Raw genomic sequence first — 21,958 nt, 5'->3', positions numbered from 1 at the left:
GATAGTGGCACTGGAAAAAAAACAGGAAATGTTAATATTTAATTGGAAGTGACCAGGATGGACAAGATTAGAAATGAGTACATCAGAGGGACAGCTCAGGTGGAGCAGTTTGGACACAAAGTTAGAGAGGCAAGGCTGCGATGGTTTGGACATGTTAGAGGAGGGATGGATGTACTGGACAAAGGAAGTTGAAGGTAAAGTATGAAAAAAAGAGGAAGACTTCAGACAAGGAGGACATACAGAAGGGCAGTGTGGAGATTACTGAGTGACGACATCAGAAGTCATGAAAATAGGCCACGAAATTAATCTGCTCTCTTATTTTAAAGTTTGCAGAGTCAGTGCTGGTTCCTGCAGGGCTGCAGTGGAGTGAGGAGAGGTGGACACTTGGGATTGGTCAGCACTTTGAATGACAGGTTAACTGACCTCAGACCTGCACCTCCTCACACCCCCACCCACATACTGGTCCAGTATAAAGACTGCAGCCCATCCTCAGCCTCTGCTCTCTGGACTTCTGCCTGCACTCGCACAACAGTAAGTCTTTGTTTTTTGTATTTTATGTCGCAGCAAAGAGACAAAAGCTATTTCTAGTAAGTTTCATGACTTTTTTCAAGGACTTGTTAAACACAAAAAGAAAATCTAAAATTAAGAAGGATTCGTTACCGTATCAATACTGCCCGGCATTTAAGGCTAAAGCGGGGCATTTTTTGCTCTGTAATGCTGGTAAAACGAATTAATTTAAGTCTCTCTGTTAATTATGGAGTCCGATTTTTTTATATCTGCAAAGGAAAATCATCAGCACGTGAGTAAAAAAAGTTTTGTTAACTGCGGTTAAGTGCTTAAAATGAAGGCAAGTTGACTTCTTTTTGATTCGTCAAGACATTTCACCCCTCCACAATCCTAAAATGAAGTTCATCTGCCTTCATTTCAAGCACTTAAGCTACCATGAACCTGCACAACTGAGGACCTGCACAGGCTTTAACTGTGGTCCATTTACTCAAGCATAATGGCCACCTTTCTTTGCCAAATGGTCAGAAAAAAAAGATGTCAAATAAAGTCATACAGAGCCAATCCTTGTACTTTCCACATGTTAATAAATGTGGTCCACTCCCAAATTCTAGAAATGCTAAAAAGAACAACCCTTGGTATTATGTGGATTAGTGTTATTTAAGTACTTTTACTTGTGTTTTTTTCAGGAATCATAAATCAATACTTTTAAGTTCATCAGAATATAATTTATATAATATATAAGAAAATAATTCAGCGACTTCATATTTATATATTATATATATTTAAAAATATATATAATTTCAAAAAAATATATAAAAGTGATTTAACTTTCTTTGAATCTCCCAAAATGGTCTTAAGATTAACGCTTTTATTTACTTTACTTTTCAAGGTTTAACAGACAGGTGACGATGACTGACCTGGAGACCTCGATGGCCACCATCCTCGCTGTGTTTCAGAAGTATTCGGAGAGAGAAGGAGACAAACATAAACTGAAGAAGAGCGAGCTGAAGGACCTGCTTCATGACGAGCTCCCAGATCTGATGGCGGTGAGATGGGAAATTTGTAATAATATATATATATATATATATATATATATATATATATATATATATATATATATATATATATATATATATATATATATTGAGATTTAAAAGCATATGACATAAACTGTTAAGCACCAGTTTGGAGTTTTGTTGTCCCGAGCTGAACCCGTCCTCCCTCCCTGCAGCATGTGAATGACCAGGCTGCGCTGGACAGCCTGATGGACAGCCTGGACACCGACGGCGACGCCGAGTGCAACTTTCAGGAGTTCATGACATTCATCTCCGTAGTTACCGTCTGTTGCCACGAGTTTTTCAAGGACGAGCACGAATAAGGAGGTGGCAGCGGGCGGGAAGACAAAGGGGAGCCACAGTACATTATAAAGAAGCAGAAGCCTAGCAACGCACAAACTGTCGATGCCCTCACAGCAGCGCAGGGTGGAGGAAACACAATCCAGCCACCAGCCACCATTACGTGGCTGGTGGCTGGTAAAAAGCTCCAGTCTAGTGTCTGAAATCAGCCTCGTTTGTGTTTTCATTTCTAGATGGCATGTAAAGTCTTCAAAATGGCGGCAAAGATTGGTACAAAAGGAGGAACTAAAGTAGCTCAAGCAGAACAAATCTTAAAAGTGTTTCACTATATGTTTGGCCACCAAAGCCAACCATTTATCAATCAATACATGTTACACCTTTATTCCCGTACTCTTTATCATTTCCCATCACTTTGTATAAGTAAAGGCTTTGTATATGTTACAGGTTTTGGAGAATGGCTGCTACATTTGGCTGCTGTTCTAGCAGTGAAATTATAAAAGTTGTTTATATACTACATCATGGACTGCTAAATCAATCTTACAGCCACAAACCGTCAGTTTGGGACTTTGCATGTAAAACCCTGAATGACCATATCAAGTTAACCGCTTTAGGAGTCAAATAACTAACTAAAGAGCCCCCTTTAGGCAGTTATTTGACTAAATGAAATATTGACTATCAAATATTGAAAGCAACGTTAAGGTTTGATGTCATATAATAAATTAACTAACTGGCTAGTAAAAGTTTCAAAATGACTTGTGGGTCCTTTGTTAAATTGATCATTAGGGGCATTAAATAAGTAACAGTATTTGGTTGCTTTAGTCGTAGTATAAGTAGTATGTCAGACAAATGATGACAAACACAAAGTTCTTCAATACGGCTTTTAAAAGAATGTTTTTCAAACTACAAACTGCCTGAAGGGCTCTGTTTTGATAGTGGCTTGCAGCTCAGTACTTCACAGTATCATAGTTTGGAAATATATGTTGTAAGCTGAGCTTTATATTAAAAGCTCCTGAATTGCTAGTGAATAGGTTTGTTCAGACAGTGATGAATCTTAAAAATCTTTAATACTAAACTAAGAAAGTAGCTAATAAGTTAGTTCAGTCTAGCAGCCACAAGAATGCATCCATGGTTTAAAAAATCTATCTGAATATCACATTTTGAAAATATTTGCAGTTTGCATTGTGGGCTAGTCAGTTACTAAGAGACTAACAGTCATTTAAGATTTTGCATGTGAGATTCTGGATAGTCAGTAAGTTGAGAAAGTTGACTTAAAGTTAGATAACTCAGCTATTTTAGGAGCCAAATAATTGTGTAAAGGGGGGAAATATTGCAGATAGTGAAACTTTAAAAGAGGGAAGTGAGGCATGAGGGGGAGAAAAGTTAGCTAGTAAAAGTTTTAAAAATGGCTTGTGAGTATGAGCTATTCTAACACCTCGTTTGTTAACTTTAACTGTATAGCAGTTGGGGGGAAAGTACCTGGTAAGTTGGACTTCATTTTAAAAGCACTTAAACAGCAGATGGGTTTGGGATTTGTTTGCTGAGCTCAATCCATTCCTGAAAATTGAATAAAGCGCTGAAACTGAAAAAGTTTCATAGCTTTAGGAATCAATCAAGAATCTGAATAACACTATTGGTTTGTTTTTAATCTTACATACTATCATAGTTTGAATTTGGTTTGTGGACTTGTTAAAATTCACAACATAGTGATTTGGAGATAAATATAAAATAGCAAATACTGAATGCAGCAATTTAGGCACACAAAAAAAATATTTCATTGGCTTGTAAAAGGTTCAGTTTGGCTAGAGAGTTTAAAGTATTCTAGCTCCTCCGTTGTTAAACTCAAATTACTTAGAGACTTCACAGGTGTTGAAAAGCGCCTAAAAAGGATTTTATCGTCTAGTTCTTTTAATATTTGTCTTCTGAATCATTCCTTACATTTTTAAAATTCGACAAAGCCACTAAACTGATAAAGTGGCTGGCAAGTTAAAATGAATTAAAAAATGAATATCAAATTTTAAAAGTAAATTTTAGGTTTGTGTAAAGTTGCTATAGTCATCTTTTGGAGACACTTTAATGAGTTTATTAGGTCAAAAGTCATCAATGGCCACTAAATCTTGAGAAAGTTGCTTAATTAAATGCGAATCAACATTAAGCATATTCTTAAAACGATTTCATTTATGAAACTGCGTATACCATCAAACATATTCACAAAGACAGTAGGAGCTTTAAATCTTATTTGATTGGCAATGCAAAGATTTTATTTTATTTATTTTTTGGTGCTTTGTCCCACTGTAGCTGCTGCTTTGCTTAACCCCTGATATTGTCGACTTGTTTTTTCTTGTTAGAAAAAAAAATGCTGGTAGTTTTCTGTCTAATTATTCTTTTTTTCATTTGCTCTCAAAATCTCTAAATCTGAAAAATGGCTATTAAGATAATGAAATTCAAACAGTCTATCCCTCTTAAAGGTCTAAACGGCTATCAGATTTTAAAATTTAACTTTTAATTGGCTCATAAAGACACTCAAAAATGGCTTGTGAGTTTTCATTTAGACGTCACATTGGAAACCTCTTTCAATAGTTTGAAGTCAGAGTGTTTAATAAAACTGTAGATTGTACATGTTTTATGTGTTATTTACATCTACGTTTATTTGATGTTTTGGTAAAAATTACATCGAGGTCAAAATGGTTAAAATGACTAATACGTATCTTAAAATAGTTGCTGGTAGGCAAGTAATTAAAATTACTTTTAACTGACTTTAAATGTTAGCTTGTAGTTGCTGTAGCTCTTTGTAGGTTTACATGTATTCAGCATGAGAAGCAAATCTAAATCATTATAGATGTAGAAATGATCAGTTAAACAGTGCAACAGAAGAGTTTGTCGGATGTGCATCATGACATGTTGAATGTTGGGTTGTTTGGACGTTGGTGATACGAATTTAATTAAATGGTCAGTTTGTGACTTAGTCAGTCAATATTTCTGTAGCGAGGGGACAAAGAAGGCTGTTTATTCTTGTCTTGGGTGGCTGTCAGAAGAATTCAGAGACGCACTGCAGTAATATTTACATAGCAGTTCTGCAGAGTTGCTCAACCATTAAAAGTTCATATGTTGTTTTTCTCTGTGGTTTTACTCCTAATATATTTGTGTTATGCCAAAGTGAGCACGGTGACAATAACAAAAAAGTATTCGGAGAGCCCTGACAATGAAATACTTGTAGCCGTTTAGTTTAACAGTGCTCTTTTAGTGTTTCGAATGTCACTGGCCTGCAGGTCTTTCCTGTTTAGCAAAGAGGCTATTCAGGAAAAACTGAAGTTCAGTTTGTCCTTTTAGCACATTTTTTTAAAAGATGTTTTTTTAAGGAAATGTGAGAAGCTTTTTTAAGACTTATTGAGACCAATACTGAACTAAAACACAGTGAAATTTAAATAAATACACTAAATGGTCCAGTGGTTAGTCTTTTCTGAGGCACAGAAATGTTTAGTATTTTATTCCTGTAACTTCACATTTGCAGCACAAATATGACTCAGTGTGAGTCATAAAAATTAAGTGGCATCAGTGGATATTTCTCTTTAGAGTGCACCTTAATCAGCATGTTTCATCTTTATGACAGTTTTTTAAAGCATCCATTCATTTTCTTAATGGCTCATCTATTTACGGTCTCTTAGGTGATGGAGTCTATTCATGCTGATTTTGGGATGATGATGAGGTACATGACAGGTCATCAGAACATGAATGGATTGCTAAACAAGTCCAACATTTCTTAAAGTTTAATGGAAATACTTCAAATAATAAAATAAGATACAAATATGAAGGAGAGTCAGGTGAAGTCCACAACCTCTTTTGATCAGCAGTTCACAGTTATAACAGTCCAAGAAATTCTGGTGATCTGTACGTGCTCCTTCAAGAACAGCTATCAAAACTCATTCATCACAAGTGTGAGCTTAAAAGAAAAATACATCAAACTAATCATTCCCTTTATCATCGACGGAAGCTGTTTGTTATTACTAGAGTAAAAATCGGATAGCAACATCCTTGGTACCAAGAAAAACACGGTGCAACAGGGGATTTGGTTGCCAACTGGTTGTATTCTGGGTATATTCGAATAAAAAAAATTAGAATTGTGAATGCCTATGTCATGTTGCAGTTAAATAACTGTCCTGAGAAACTATGCAAGAATTTCTGTTTCGGATTTTTTAGGTTGTGGCTGGACTGTAGATGTGAGTAGATAATTTCTGTATATGCAGACAGCGACAGAGTTTATCACAGTCAATCGCTGCATTGCCACAAACCGATTGGCAACTTGACCCCATTCAATTACAAACTGACAACAGACTGACTTCATGTTATTGCCGTTTCATCACAGCAAACCCGAGTCTCTTTGAAGATGGCAACTAACTGTGAGTGGTTGTCTTTAAAGCAACCACTTCAAAGGCAACAAGTTCCCAAATTCATTGTGTTCAGTAATAATATTGGTCATGCTATCCCAGCAACTGTTTTCCCAAGTGTAACTGTAGCATAACAGCCACTATTAGGTCTCATTTTTGATGTTGGGTTGTGGCATTAGCAAGATGGCAAGATTTCTGTCAAAGATTAATGGTCTAATGGTGTGTTTTAATACCAAACAGACCTAACCAAGTACTTTTTAGTGTCTAAACCTAACCAACAAGTGAACATAAATGAAGGTCAGAGGTACTAACGGCTGAAATGCCTCTTAACTCCACCACTCCTTCAACCTCCTAACAAACATTTTTTGATGGTCAATACTGACAGGGATAGTCATACACCTTGAATAGCATTGGTGGCATTATGTGACACAGCAGGATGAAAGTGTGCTGTGCAAGTCTATTACAGTGCAGATGGAGACAACCATCAATTCCTGCACTGAATCCATAATTAATTCAATATGCATGTATTTGGACTATTGGAAGAAATCCATGCAGGCACAGGGAAAACATGCAAACTCCACAAAAGAAAAATGTAATGAAACATATAACAAAAAAGTGCTAGATATATAGTTTAGTATAAGAACTGAAGGCAACCAAGAAAGACAAACTCCAAAAGTACAAAACAAGACCACAAGTACAGAACACAGGAAGGCAACAAAACAATCTGACATACACAAAGGAGGGAAAAGAACAAAAGCAGGAAGTCAAACCAAAGCAAGACTAACTTTCAAAGTAAAACAGGAAGGCAAAAAACTAACACCATTTTCTTGTTAAGAAACCATCTTTATTTGTCTAAAAGAAGATGGTTCACATTAATAACCAGGCTGAAGGTAAGGATTATTCAGCACAGGACGTGCGCAAGGGCCAAACAACAAAAACACACATACACACACACACACTGAAGTGCTCCTCTGTGTGTTAACAGATGATGCAAGAGGCGTTGTCAGCTGCATGCACTCAGACATCTGCAGGCTGTTTAGGATCAGAGAGGTGGAGTCAGCTCCGCTATTGGCCAGAGGGGGAACAGATCTCGACCCTGGGGACTGACACCACACCCATCCGTATGTGTGTTTGTGAGTGTGTTTTGAATTGTGTGTGTTGTCCAACGTACACTCTGTCGGCGTAGGAAGAGTTGCCTGCTGACTCTCAGAAACTGGTGAGCTTCTTTTTGTCTTTATGTCAAAATCCTTGCTGTGGTTTTGTGTTGCTTTGAGCAGAACGAGCTGCTCTGCAAACAAACTGTTGGGCACTTTGTTTTCAGGTTATAGTCAGTGGTCAACAATCTGTTCTCACTTATTTTAAAAGTTGCATGTGTGAAACTAACGTACTGTTTTAGTGGAAACAAATAAAAACCTTAGGCACCTCAGTTAGGGATGTTTAAAGAGCATTAAACTCAAATAACCTGGTGATTAAAGTGTCATATTTGTGCATTACACTTTAATGCTCTGCAGCTGTTTACCCGAAGCATGACTCTTGTTATGGAGGCAAACGTCGACGCTTTGGATGCATTTTAGTGCGACACCTCGAGTTCATGAGTCAGGAAAAAATGGATTTCCCTTGAAAGGCTCTATTGTGTGGTGAAATGTGCTAAGATGGAGCATTTTACAAATGAAATGTTCACTGGGTCAGAAAAACCCTGACACAATTGGAGATGCTGACTGGATTTCTCACTTGCAGACACAAACTTAGTTCACTGCTGTCAAAACATCTGGCAGAGAATTCAAATCTGGCTCTGAGAAAAAAGTTCCTGAGGGGATCACGATACAAGAAGTTAAAACTAATCACTTTAAAAGGAAGGGTTATACAACTGTTGGTTTGGGTTTCCAGCTTATTTCCTGGATATGCTCCTCATAACATTTCTTTAAAAATTTCCTGATCGTAAGCCTCAAGGATTCACATGAGGTAATAGGATAAAATGAAAACTGAACATTATTTCAGGCACCTTTGTGTATTGAGTTTCTAATATGTTAGGATCCAAGTTAGGGTGTTGTTTGTGGTGGGAAAAGCTTAATGTGTGCACTGACAAGACTGTAAAGATGTCAGGCAAGAAAATGAAAGTCTGACCTGGTACCAATGTTGCTTTTTTGGTGTCAGGGAAACAAACAAGCACAAGGTAAGTTGAACAAAAACTGATGAACACTGGTCATTGGCTTTGCAGTCAACAAAATCAATACCCATGTTCAGAGGATGCTGAGGCATCTCTAAACCTGAACTCTTGATTCAACAACCTGAGTCACTTTTTTAATAGACAGAAATTTGTTGATCATCATCATTATACCAAACTCATTAAGGTTGAGGAGGAAGCTATGGCTCAGGAGGTAGAGTGGGTCATCCATCCATCCACCCATCCATCCATCTATCTATCCATCCATCCATCCATCCACCCATCCACCCATCCATCCATCAGGTAGTCAGTGATTGGATACCAAGCTCCTACAGCATATGTGTCAAAGTGTCCTTAAGCAAGACACTGAACCCCCAGTTCCTCCCAATGCATCTATCAGACTGTTTGAGTACCCATGATAACAGAATAAAGTACTGGATGAAGGTGTTTGGATGGTGAATGGGGTTGGTAGTAAAACATTCCTTTCCATAAGTATCAGTCCGTTAAGCAGCCGCTACGTCCATCGTCATCACAAAGTTCTAGCCAATGATTACTGAACTTACAAAAATTCCCAGACTGCACTGCATCTTCAAACTTGATCTTGATTACGAGTGCACATCTGTAAAGTGTCATTAGAGTCAGACTCAATGGGTGGAAGCAACACAAAGTATTATGTAAGGCCTGTAGCCATTTCTCTCATGCTCGTCTCAACAATTTCTAGTTTATATTTGCTGGAAACACATATCTATGTCAATGTTCAGAATGAGAGAGCATTTAAATCCCTGACAAGACATTAAAATGCACAGGGATTGACCAGGGATTAGCCTTCCAGAATCCAGGGGTATCCATGATGTTTAGCCATGTTTATGTCCTTTTTCTTTCTTGACAGTCAGCAAAACTTTAAAACTACTTCTTACCTCCTGAACAAGTAGTTTTTAACACCTAAGCCTAACAGAATAGTTTCTGTGGCCTTTATTGCTTAAAGCTAAATAAATAGATTTTAATGAGAATTAATAACACAATAAACCAATCAAACCAATATCCCCAATCATCACGAGCTGTGGGTTGTGACCTAAAGAATGAGATCCCACATACAAGCAGCTGAAATGACATTCCTCCAAAGTGTGGATGGGATCAACTTTAGAGAGACGGTGAGGAGCTCGGTCTTTAATAAAGGGCTCAGAGTAGAGTGGGAACGTCCTACGTGAGGAGGCCCCAGGCCAGAGCCAGGACATGCTGGAGAGATTACATCAGCAGATGGTCCAGCGTAAAATAACTAAAATATTGCAGCGAAAATGCAGCTAATTAAGAGGAAAATTTGTAGGAAATTAGCTGCACTAGCTGTAAATGAAATTATCATCAGTTTAACTGCAAGAAGAATTTTATTCATAAATCATGCTGTTTCTTCACAGGTCACTTCAGCATGGACGCTCACGCAACAGTGCCCCCTTTGTCAGGAACAAGCCCCTCTCCTTTTTCAGACCTTGTGACCAAGATAGGACCCAAGGGTATGTGCCTGGAAAATGTGTGAATTGTCTTTTATTTTATTTCACCATAACATTTGTTCAATAAACATGAATATAGCATAAGTAGATCACAGGGAAACATCACTCATCTATCTGCTGTCTGTTGTTGCTGCTTAAATGTTTTTTTTACACTTTTATTATTATTTTAATTTGTTTGATAAGTTTGTATATGTGTTTATTCAAAATCTTAACAGTGTTCATAAAGAGATTAGTTGATTTATATTTTATATTAATCTAATTCTGCTACACAGGATTACAGTTATAATAAAATATTCGCATTTGTATAGTTATTTCTTATGAATAAATCAAAAACAAATACAAAAGAGTTGGTGCGCTACAGGATTTGTTGACATCTTGAAAGAGCAATTTGCCGGTTTAGCTACAGCTGTTATTTCTCCTGTGCACTGGTGGGTGTATTGATTTATCACAGATGACAAAGATGACCTACAGGAGGATCCAGAGTGTTATGACAAAGTGCTGATTTTTTTATTTTCAGTTTAATGTCAGGTACTGTAGAGATTATCGTGTATTTGTAAATGTGATGGTTACATTTCACACAGTGCATTCCATAATGATTCAAGACTATTCTGTATATGAGCACTGTACATGTCTGTGTCCGATGTCTGATTATCGAAGAAAACCACTAAAATCACGGTGATTAATGCCTATCAAAGATTTTTTTCATTAGGATCTGTATTGGTCATGATGTCTGCACAGACTGGAGCTGGAGTCCATGTGCAGAACTCAGTGGGACACTGGAAAAGCAGCTGATTGCCCCACTAATCACAAAATAATTGCCTTATAAATTGTATAATTGCACCATTATTTTTGCTTGAATAACAAATTTAAACCAGCCCCAAAAATCTTATCACATGCATAATCATTTTTTTAATAGATTTAGATTTTAGGACACTAAAATTCAACATCCAGTTTGTGGGACAAACACCCTGCAAACACAGTGAACCAGCCGAGATGTTTGTGTGCGTTAGCAGGGAGTGTCTTATCAGCCCGATGTCAGAGTGGAGCATGGGAAGGAGCGAGCGTGACGCCTCGGGGGTCTGTCGCTGTGGAGATAAGGGCCTAAAACGCTCGTACCTGTCCTCGTTTCCACAGCAGGGCCTGGCAGGACCAACGCAGCCTAGAAATAACTTTTATATTGAACTGCAACAGCCAAAGGGTCTTTTCTTAAGTGTTGTTAAACACTTAGTGTTCTCTGCTTCTTTTTAGAAGAATGCTTGATTAATATTAGACACATCAGATATAGAGATTTAACACATATGAACAACAAATTGCTGAATTCTGCTGTTAATAAGTCATCGTGTACACAGGTATCTTTCAAAAAACTGCGATTTTCAATTTCAGTTTGAAAGGTCTATCGACGTGAAATGCAAAAAAATGATGTTAAGCATTGTCAAGATGCCATAGCAACAGGTGGCGATACAGAAACACTGGCCAATCAGAAGTCTACAAACAGAAACAAACTGTAACATGCCATTGCAAAATAACCTGCAGTGCAAAAGTCTTGAGAAACATTTCTTTATATTTTTGCTTCCAAGGAGCCAGAATTTCCAGTAATGTTATAAAGTTCTCTTGAGCAACAGATCTTTAGGCCTTCTGAAGTTTTTTCTGTGGATATTGGCTGCTTTTTCACTCATTTTCACTTAAGGCACTTAACTCAAGGGATGATCCAGTGTTCCATTCATCCACTTCCGCTTATCCTTTTCAGGGTCGCGGGGGGCGCTGGAGCCTATCCCAGCTGTCATAGGGCGAAAGGCAGGGTACAACCTGGACAGGTCGCCAGTCTGTCGCAGGGCTAACACACAGGGACAGACAACCATTCACACCTAGTGGCAATTTGAATTATCCAATTAACCTATCCCCACAAGCTGCATGTCTTTGGACGGTGGGAGGAAGCCGGAGGGAACCCACACAAACACGGGGAGAACATGCAAACTCCACACAGAAAGACCCCGGCCTGATGGTGGAATTGAACTCAGGACCTTCTTGCTGTGCAGCAACAGTGCTAACCACCGTGCCACCGTGCTGCCTCGATCCAGTGTTGTGTCTACAAATATCAGACAACTTAGCAAAGAATGAATTTCAAATAGCATCTTTAGGCACTTTGTTACTAGCAGCCTGTCACAAAAATATATCATTTGTTCAAATTTCTTTAATTTATTAAATACCAAAGTTAACACAGTTACAGACATAAAATAATATTTTTGCACCAACAAGCTGATTCCCAAAGAGCTTTAGTTGAAAACTTGGCATATCTCAGCATGGTGTGCAGTGTGTCCTTAAAAGATTTGAGGAACTAAACAAGTGGAGGACAAAAGAAAAGATGCATCAGCTCTTAAAACTATCTATAGCAGATCAACAGTATCTGGAAGTTATGTTCTTAAGATACTGGCTTTTTTTTCTGAACAGTAATTTTACTTTTTATTAGGTTCCTCAAAAGCATTATTGTTAATCAATTAAAGGTTAGTTTTTGAAGCGGATACTGTTACCTGTTGAAATATGTTACAAATGTATGCACAGTGACAAGAAAAAAAAGTGGCTATTTGTGTACATGAACAGCAAAAAATAGTTATTTCTGAACAAACACACCTATACACAACAGTTGTATTGGTATTAATGAGTTAACATGCTTTTCCAGGAACTTACAGCAAACTTTTTTTCTTGGTAAATCTTTGGAAAGTTAAAAGTGAAAGAGTAGCTCTGTTTGCATAAACAGTCATTTTTATTATCAGCAAACTTAAAACAACAACTTCTCATCAAATTTCATCATTATTATCCTTTAAATTTGGCTTTGATTTTCTTAAACTATGAAACTTTTAGGTACCATAAACCTCATAAACACTGATATATATATCTTTCTTGATTTTGCTCACTTGTTTTCTAAAATATGGTGTGTAACGTTTCTTTTTGGCCTTGCAGTCATGTTGCTTCTACACACACTGAGGCTCTTAAATTGACGGCCGTTGTTTGAATGCCACGCACGGCTGGACTCTGAGGGAAAATGTAAACACAAACGGCTGTTTGTGTCCCCCAGATAACTTAATATTGTGAGCTGCTGCTTGTGACAGTACATGAGCGAGGAGGCTGTAGATTGAGAAAATGATTCAAAATTTCACTTTGCCTTTGTCACTGACTTTTATCTGGACCTCTGTAGCTTTTCTACAAGATGAATCTGACACAGAAGTTTGTATTTTAACCTCTACTGTATGTCATTTGATTTAGATATCAAACGTCACCTGAGTTTGACTTAATTTTCATGTCTTTACAGAAACCTATGACACTGGAGATTTTGCCGCTTTGATTGGTGGTGAGAAGTGACTTCTTTTCTTATGATGTTCAACAATGAGTGTGAATCTGCTGAATTTTATTTCAGTTCACATGAATGAAAAAGATGTTCTGCTTAATAACTTGTTCTGTACGGATTAATGATTTTCAAATCTTATTTCCAACGACCAAATCATATGTAGTCAGGAATGTGATAAAATAATCATCGACCAATATAATAATACTAATAGCTTTAAATATAAAATGCAAGTTTTAAAGACTAAACTGTAGATGTAGATTTATTTAAATTAAATTATTAAATCTAAGGGATAAATAAGGAAATAGAAGAACATATTTGGAAATGTAACTACCTCTTTAATCTATAATTTTAGTAATTGATTAAATTTGGTTCTAATTTGTTAAAAGAAAAATTTTTACAGGTCTCGTATTCTCCAGAATTTTTTGTTTCAGTTAATGAAGTTTTTACTAATAGTGGGATATAAAATTGAAGTATTCTTTAATGTGTTAAAGTTTCTAAATTTGGATTTTTAAAAGAAGTTTTTATTTTATTAGTTTTTCTTTCTTGTTATAATTGTTACTCCAGCAGAAATGTTCACTAAATGCAAATGTCAGTTAATAATATATATCAGGTTTTTATGTCAGTTCATTACAGATATCAGTTCATGAAATACATGAACTTCGCTTTATAAGTGAAAAGTAAAAATAGAGACACAGCAGACTCCATAGGCAGGATATTGAATTCTATGTTGAATTGCAATGAAAGTGATGCTTTAAATGCATAGTTGGGGGCTCTGTGATGATATTTCCCTCTGTCGTCACAGGAATCGTAAGTGTAGTGCTGTTGTTAATGATCTGCGTCATCACCGTGCTGATGTGGTGCCTGTCCAGACATAAAGGCGAATACGTGACCAACGAGATGGAGGAGAAAGACGAGGACGCCGACAGCGGTGACGGCGACTCTGTTGGCTCTGATGAAGCGCTCCAATCTGAGGAACCTCTGACAGCCAAAGAGGAGAAATAAAGGGGGGGAAATGGGAAATAGTGACAAAAGTGTCACTCACGTTGCAGACTTGAGAGCTTTGTAGCTTTGTTGCACTCAGCAAACAACAAATATGTGAGAAGGGAAGTTTAACGTTTTTAGAAGTAGCCGGTTTTAAAAATTGCACTGAGCACCTTTGCATGTTGGCACCACTAAATGTGAGCAAAGCACGACTGTCTGAAATGTGAGCCCTTCTCAGGAATGTGAACAACCAAAAGAAACTAAGATGTGGTTTGTGTTCGGTAGACCTGTGTTTACATTGTTCCCTCCTTAAAAGCTCCACTTTAATGCAGCGACGCTGCATAAATTACAAGCAGGCATTTTCATCCTATGACTGACTGTGGTATCCTGAAGCTATGGTGGCCCCAAGGTGCCAAACAGAAAAAAGCAGAAAACACAAGACTTAAAGTAATGAAAAAAAAAAACCAAGATGAGCTCAACTACAATAAAAAAGAGAGGGAAGATGAAACAGAAAGAACAGAAAAAACTGCAAAAAGAACAAAAACAGTTTTAAAAGCAGCAAAAAACATAAACTAAAAAAACTGAAAAGTTATTCAGTGCATTGTTACACTTATTTCCCTTCAGATTGGCCTTCATTTTTCTCCATGGCTGTGTATTGATCATGAGTGCGGTCAGATGGCTGCATAAAAGGTTCTTCAGCAAATGTCAAAGGTGGGGTTATGGTCTGGACTCTGTTGTGACCAATCCATGCGTGAAAATGATGCCTCATGCTGCCATTGTCATCTGGTAAGATGCCTGCACCATCAGGGCAGGCAGAACCTGGTCATTCAGCACATTCAGGCAGTCAGCTGGCCTCACCGTTTGAACATAAATCATTGATAAACGTAGACCTGACCAACTGAACTCAACCTCACATCATAAGACTCCCCTCACAGGTCTCTACTGTTGGCACTAGGCATGCTACTTCATCCCAATGATGATTGATATAACCTCAAAATTTCATTTTTAAAGGACATTTGTGATAATGATATTTGTGTCTGAATTACATTTGATCTCAGACAGCAGCATTTATGAGTGCAAACAAAACAAAGGGCATTTTCCTTCTTTTCCATTGAGCTACTGTTACTGATGGTTGATTAGTTAATGTGCCAGCACCAAGCTGCAGTGGCATTATAGTCCAATAGTAGCCTTACATACTGTGCCACAACCTTAGTCAGATCTAGGTACAAAAGTAGCCCAGGCAGGGAAATAGCTTAAATAATTAGCTTAACAGTGCTAACATAACTGAACCTTGTAAATCTTCAGAAGGTGAACAATAAAATAAAATTGAAAAATAATTTCAACCTGACCTTGCTTAGAAATTTCCATCTGCTTCTTGCTCTTCCAATCTTATAGAGTGGAGCTAGCTCCAGCCATGCTAGCTTGACTTTGTTTCCTTTTGATTGCTAGCATCTGCTCCTCACGTGCCTTCAACCATGTATTTTTTGCCTCAACTTTTCCTCCATATTTTGCAGCGTACTGTATTTTGTTGGTGGTTGTTGAAGTGGCTTTCTTTTTTACTCAGAGCCCTCTCTCACTGTGAGACGTGCCTGTGTTGTGCCTGTAGTGTGAATATGGCACAGCCCTAGCACCCATCCCTCTGGAGCTAAATATGCGCTCGCCAGATGACATGACCTTTTCCCATTGCTCCTGAGCCCAGTCTGCTTGCTCCCTGTCCTTTTGTTTTCTCAGTTAGCATCACTGATCGGTGGTTTCCTTAAGGCTGTACAGCCTTTTAATGCCAATCCCCTGATTTTCTCTTCACACTGCCTGTGGAAGTGCTCTTAACTTGCTTATTAAACTTTGCCATGAGCTCTATTATCATTTTTTATGATTTGATTTCACTAAATATTTAAATGATCATTAAAGATTTTTATTTTATTTTTCATGATTTTTATCATTGTCCAGTTTTTGCAGTTTCAGAAATGGCCTTCGTTGTTAAAAAAAAAAAGTGTAACATCTTCTCCACATCCCTTCGATACATCCTCCAACATGGTTGTCTAACAAAAGAAAGAAGTTCTCACAGCATCTGTTAGCATTAAATAAGCTTTTGCCAGCAGAAATATATTAATGACTGCAGTAGTAATCCAGTGGAAAGCTCTTAAATCCAGGCAGACTTTTCTTTCTTGGCAGAGCAGTGTACATCTTGTGTTTACCATTTTCTCGCTGTGTTGTGCACCTTGGGGCCAGCATAAAGATTTTCGTACAGAAACAACTCGCTGAGTCCATATAATTAACAATTCACGTGATTGATGACCAAAATAAATAGCAACACGTTTAAATAACCTTTATTTTAACGTTGGTAACATTTTTGTTCCTGAGTACTGAGTTGTTTTTCTCAGCGTTTCAAGAATTTGGCCTCAGATCTCACATTCTTCACAAGCTTCTTATTTCTAAAACTTTTACAGCTGTTGCGAGTCTCTATGTTGTCAGGCAGTTTTTGCACCATCCTGCCAAAGAAGCTGAAAGTTCAAATGAGCCTAGCAGATGAAGATAAACATCTACCGGAGTGCTTACTGCTGGTGATTTTCCATTGTGTTTGTTGTCATATTTTGAGGTCAAAGTAATAAACAACTAACTACAGGTTGGAGTCTGACTAACATGTGACAGTTATGAATCAGCAGGGAGGAAAAAATCTTTGTAAATTTCCAGCCCAGAGTGGTGCATTTCTGTCTGTTTTCCCATCATCAAAGCTCCAGTTTTCTGCTCCAGCAGACTTTATTGATTTTATCCTGTTTTAGTAAAATCTATTTTATTTGCTGATGTTTTTCTAAAAGTACATTAATAAACTTGATACTTTGTGACACTGTCACTTTCTGGTGCGTCAATGTGCTGAAGATAAACCCCCTCTGGTGGCTGAAATGTGAAACTGCACTCCTGACCTTCAGCCCAGCACTTTTTCTTACTTTCTTTTTAAAGATAAAGAAATTACAAACGAAGACCGAGTCCACTCACGCAAAGTGCTGTACTGCAGTACTGTGTTGGGGCTTATGCGTGACTGCAACTTATCAACAGTTTCTTCTAAAAATGTGCTTTTTTCCAAACAAAACATAGGAAACATTTTCTACACATTAACTAAACTGTGTTTATGTTAAACCCAAACCTTAAGGATGCAGTCTTTTCACTGAAGAAATCTACACACGTTATTGATAATAAATAAAAGCTTACATATAGTTATATTTAAAAGATATAATTTAGAGAAAACAGCGTTTGAGGGCCTGTTCTTTTGGATGAACCTCAGATTAATTTAAAATACAAAATTAAAGATTTTTCATCCCGTTTGCAACATAAATATCAGTTTAATGATCACCACATGAAGCTAAAAGCTGGTCCAAACGGCGTGACAGTAGCATGGCAAAGATATCCTGCAAGAAGAAATCAGCTCCCTGGTGGCCATGAGGCTCTAAAAGCAGCTTGAGCCCAACAGCCACCGAAGCCTTGATGTGGCAAAGTTGCTGTTTTGTGTCTGACCAGCAGCAGCAGGATGCGTCAGAGTGGAAGAACTTCAGTATGTTTGTTTTTACTTCGATCTGTCGTCCATGATGACTCATGCTTTCGGGTAACAGCCATCAGCTCCATCCAAAGCTTGACTTGGACTCGCTGCAGGAAGGAGCTGAGGGTGTGTGTGTGTGGTCCGGCCGGTTTCACTTTCAGCTCCGATCCACAATGCCAGATTATTGTTGTTATTCCTCTAAGCTGCTGATGGTTTGAATACAAATGTCTGGCCTTCGTTTTTAGATTTGAGTCACCACAGACTTCTGGTAACTTCTGGTAACCGGGTGGATGTTTTGGTGAGTTGAAACATGAGGAAAATAAAATAAACAAAAAACCCAAATCCAAACAAGTTCTTACCACATGTACAGCGACCTGGTTTCTTTAGGTTTGCATCCTACTTGTAAACAACAGCAATAAAGGTTCATAAATGATCAAAACTACAACAACTCAGAATAAATATCTAAATTTGTAATCATATGATCTGTGATAGACTCACACAGGGTCCAGGGTGACTCTGCCTCCTGCCTCTCAGCTGGGATAATCACATCACTTCACTTAATTTCTTCGGTTTTCTCCTCCAGTAACTCTTTTTTCTCAGCATCACTTGTTCCTGAATCAAACACCTGTTAAATATGAAATGTCTAAAACATAGTATTTGAGTTTAAATTACTTTAATTCTCGGCTTTTGACAGCAAGAAAACTGACAGAAAATGAAGCCTTTTGGGGTGTAATGCCAACACTGGCCTGCAGTGTGTGCTGTTGCACTGAAACAGACTCGGAGGGCGCGATCACATTCAAGTCAGTTTAGTTATGATCAATAACACTGAATTTAAAGAAGAGGGGGAAAGCAGAGGGAGAGGGCGGAAGAAAAAGCAAAAGATCAGAGATGAAGAAAGAGATGCGAGCAGTCAAATGAGGGAATTTAAATACAGGAAAAGTAATCTGATCTTATTATCTTTATAGAAACAGGAGTGTGCTCATGTTACACTGTTAAATATCTAAACACACACACACACAGAGCCTGAGTGTCAGAGTAAATTTATCACATCTGCGTGTTTATCAGCCAATAAAAGCTGCAAATTGAAACCATGTGACCCTTGTTAACTGAAATGAACTGCCTTCAGACAAAACACACACACAAGCCCACCTAAGCCACCTTGTAACAGAAACACTGAATGCTTCTTATTAAATCATCAAATTACTGCTAATTTGATTAATACTTTGCTTTGAATTTCCATCCATCCATCGGGTCACATGGACAATCTAAGCACAGAACCTCAGACCCTCCTCTAGTTCTCAAGTCAAACCAACAGATGTTATTCCTCCTGTTTCTCCTGGGTATGCCCCATCGCTTCCTCCCAGATTGACATGCCTGGAACACCTGAAGTAGGAGGCATCCCGGAGGCATCCAGACCAGATGCTTAGACCACCTCTACTCTGAGCTTGTCTTGAATGACCACTCCCTTTCTCCAATTTAGAACCAAGACCCTCTTCAGAGGAAGCTCATTTACACTGCTTGTATCCCCAATCCCAGTGTTTCACTCCGCCCTTTTCCTGCTGAAAACCAGGGCCTCAGACTTGGAGGTGCGACTTCTCATTCCCAAGTGTGAGCTAAAGGTCACCAACTGATAAAACCAGAATAACCACATTGTCCACAAAAAGCAGAGGTGATGCTAAGGTCACCAAAAAGGTGTGCTGAGAAATCCTGAAAGTTATGAACAGAACTGGTGATAAAGGGCAGTCCTGGCAGAGTCACCCACGAGAAACAGGTCTGACTACTGCCGGCAATGCAAACCAAACTCTGACTGCAGCTGTTCAGCGACCAAATGGTCATTTTTACTGACAGCTGCTTTGAAACTGATGAGGCCTGAAGCCAAACTCTCATCTGAAGATCATCTTTAAAGCATTTTTCAGAATCACAACATGAAAATCACAGACATGCAGAGTCAGGGTTTATTCAGAAGAGGACACAAATGTATGTGGAGAACCAAAAAGAAAACCCCTTGAAAATACTACCAAAATAAGTCTCTGTTGATAATGAAATGTTAAATCAATAGACAGACGCAAGTAAGTAAAAAATAATAATTTGAAAACATTAAATACCAATAAAAACAACAAAAGGCAACCTTAAATAGGATAGTAGTCCATGCATAAAAACTAATGAAAGCAGTAAAAGTATAATGAAAAGATAATTTTTCTTACAGTAGTCCAGTAAAATTAATCAAACCTACAAACTGATATCCACTAACAAACTCAGAAGTAAGGTAAAAAGGATCCTAAAGATCAGGAATTCAACTGCTGAAAGGCTAAACAGGAATCTTTTCAGTTGGTTTTAAACTGTGATCGAGACAGTATGTTCTTTGGAGCATAAAAGGTGGAGGTGGAGATGGAGTCGAAGATAAGCTAGTTCATTGTTGACTAGTATGTCCCCAGTATGTAACATTAAAATCAGTTCTAGTGTAACAACCTCAGCACAGTCAGATTCTTTATCCATGTGACATTTTTAGGACAGTTTAGAGTTTTTCCAGACTTTCAGTTTTAGCTCCAACGATCAGAAGTTCCATCTTATCAGGATGTGACTGCAGAAAGGCATTAGCCATCCAGTTATCACATGTCATCGGCATACTTATCATAACTGTCATTCTGCTTCTGATAACAGCTGACCTTGTGGTAACTTGTTGAAGTTAACCGGTAAACAGTAATGGTGCTAAAATGGATCCCTGTGGAACACCATGTAAGACAAACTCATTCAAGATTAACCAGGAAGCACAGTAACACAGGGTGATGGACAGATGGACAAAGACAAAGAAATGGCTAGATATACAGCACACTGAGGGCTGCATGGGGAAAGTGACACAAGTGGGGACAACAAAGGAATGGCAGTTAATGCAGAAAGGAGGGAAAAGGCACAATAAGACACATGAAAAAACTTATGTCAAAGGTTACTAAATAACAACTGAAAGAGTCAGAAAAACATGGAAACAGGAACATGAAGAAGTACAACAAAACAAACAAATATGACAGAGTATACTGCCATCTTCTGCTGGGAAATGCTGTGAATCTGCATGGCTTTTTGACACCCAGCAAAACTTATTACATAGTTCTTTGCATGCTGCTAATTAAGTGATCTGTAGTGAGAGTAGGGAGCAGGTGAAGGAGAGCCTAGAGAGGTAGAAGTATTCTCTGGAGAGAAGAGGAATGAAAGTCAGTAGAGGCAAAACAGAATACATTTGTTTGAATGAGAGAGAGAGGTGTAACAGTGAAGGTGGATGAGTTTAAATACCTGGGGTCAACCACCCAAAGCCACCAAGAGAGGTGAAGAAGAGTGCGCAGGCAGGATGGAGTGGGCGAAGACGAGTGTCAGGGGTGGTTTGTGACAGCAGAAAGGGTAAAGGGAAGATTTACAAGACATTAGCAAGACCTGCTATGTTGCACGGTTTGGAGACGGCAGCACTGACAAAAAGATAAGAGACTGAGCTGAAGATGATCAGATTTTCACTGGGAGAATAGGCAAAATTAGAAATGAGTACATCAGAGGGACAGCTCAGCCTGGGATGGTGTGGACACGTGCGGAAGAGGGATAGTGGATGCATTGGAAAAAAAAGGCTGATGAACACAAAAATGACGGGCAGGGGGGAAAGAGGAAGACCACAGGGAAGGTTCATGGATGTAGTGATGGAGGACATGCAAAAGGTTGGTGTGACACATGCCAACGATCATGGAGGCAGATGATCAGCTGTGGCGACCCCCTAAAGAAAGCAGCTGGAAAAAAAGAGGAAGAAGATGCTCATAATAAAAGCTTCATGCAGGACAGCTTCCTGATGGTTTACTTCCTGGTTCACGCTGAGGAAATTGATCATTGTTGTTGTTGTTTTCAGCGCACAGGCTAATCAGAAAGTCAAATGTTTATTCTTTAAGACTTAACCTGATAATTTTACATCATTAGTTTATAATTTGTAAGGATCTAGATATTTTATGTACTGATACAGGGAGTTATCCATCTCCTTGTACTGGTTTTAGAATTGCACGCAATATTCAAATAGTTAAATTCTGTGTGAGGTTCTTTGAATGAATAGTTGAACTGAAGGACGTGTTGTTTATTTTGGTCGCGCCTGCTCAAATATCCACCTCCGCAGGCACCCATTTGAATAACTGAAAACAAACCAGAGCAGGTGTTTGCGTAGTTT

The 21,958-nt window shown here is 38.3% G+C and overlaps 2 protein-coding genes across 3 annotated transcripts; both read left to right on the top strand.

Annotated features, from left to right (window-relative positions):
* The first annotated feature begins 377 nt into the window (after positions 1–377).
* s100b (S100 calcium binding protein, beta (neural)) lies at positions 378–5,303 on the top strand. The gene is made up of 3 exons (XM_086281876.1): positions 378–531; positions 1,397–1,553; positions 1,739–5,303. The coding sequence occupies exons 2-3, from the start codon at positions 1,416–1,418 to the stop codon at positions 1,883–1,885; spliced, it is 285 nt and encodes a 94-aa protein (XP_086138002.1). The 5' UTR covers positions 378–531; positions 1,397–1,415; the 3' UTR covers positions 1,886–5,303.
* A 148-nt stretch (positions 5,304–5,451) lies between these two features.
* Positions 5,452–17,079, top strand: gypc (glycophorin C (Gerbich blood group)). 2 transcript variants are annotated; one of them, XM_086281874.1, is made up of 4 exons: positions 5,452–7,365; positions 9,821–9,916; positions 13,221–13,259; positions 14,059–17,079. In XM_086281874.1, exons 1-4 carry the CDS (start codon positions 7,230–7,232, stop codon positions 14,256–14,258), a joined length of 471 nt encoding a protein of 156 aa, XP_086138000.1. In that variant the 5' UTR covers positions 5,452–7,229; the 3' UTR covers positions 14,259–17,079. The 2 variants fall into 2 exon arrangements, with proteins under 2 accessions (XP_086138000.1, XP_086138001.1); XM_086281875.1 differs by having other exon boundaries at positions 7,325–7,460.
* Positions 17,080–21,958: the final 4,879 nt, after the last annotated feature.

This window comes from Aulonocara sp. 'chitande type north' Nkhata Bay, linkage group LG23 (genome assembly GCF_057382095.1).
Source record: "Aulonocara sp. 'chitande type north' Nkhata Bay isolate Kocher_YH1m ecotype deep benthic linkage group LG23, A_spYH_male_GT1.1, whole genome shotgun sequence".
Taxonomy (NCBI): Eukaryota; Metazoa; Chordata; class Actinopteri; order Cichliformes; family Cichlidae; genus Aulonocara; species Aulonocara sp. 'chitande type north' Nkhata Bay.
Note: the sequence above shows the minus strand (reverse complement) of the source record. Positions and strands in the feature narration are given on the sequence as shown.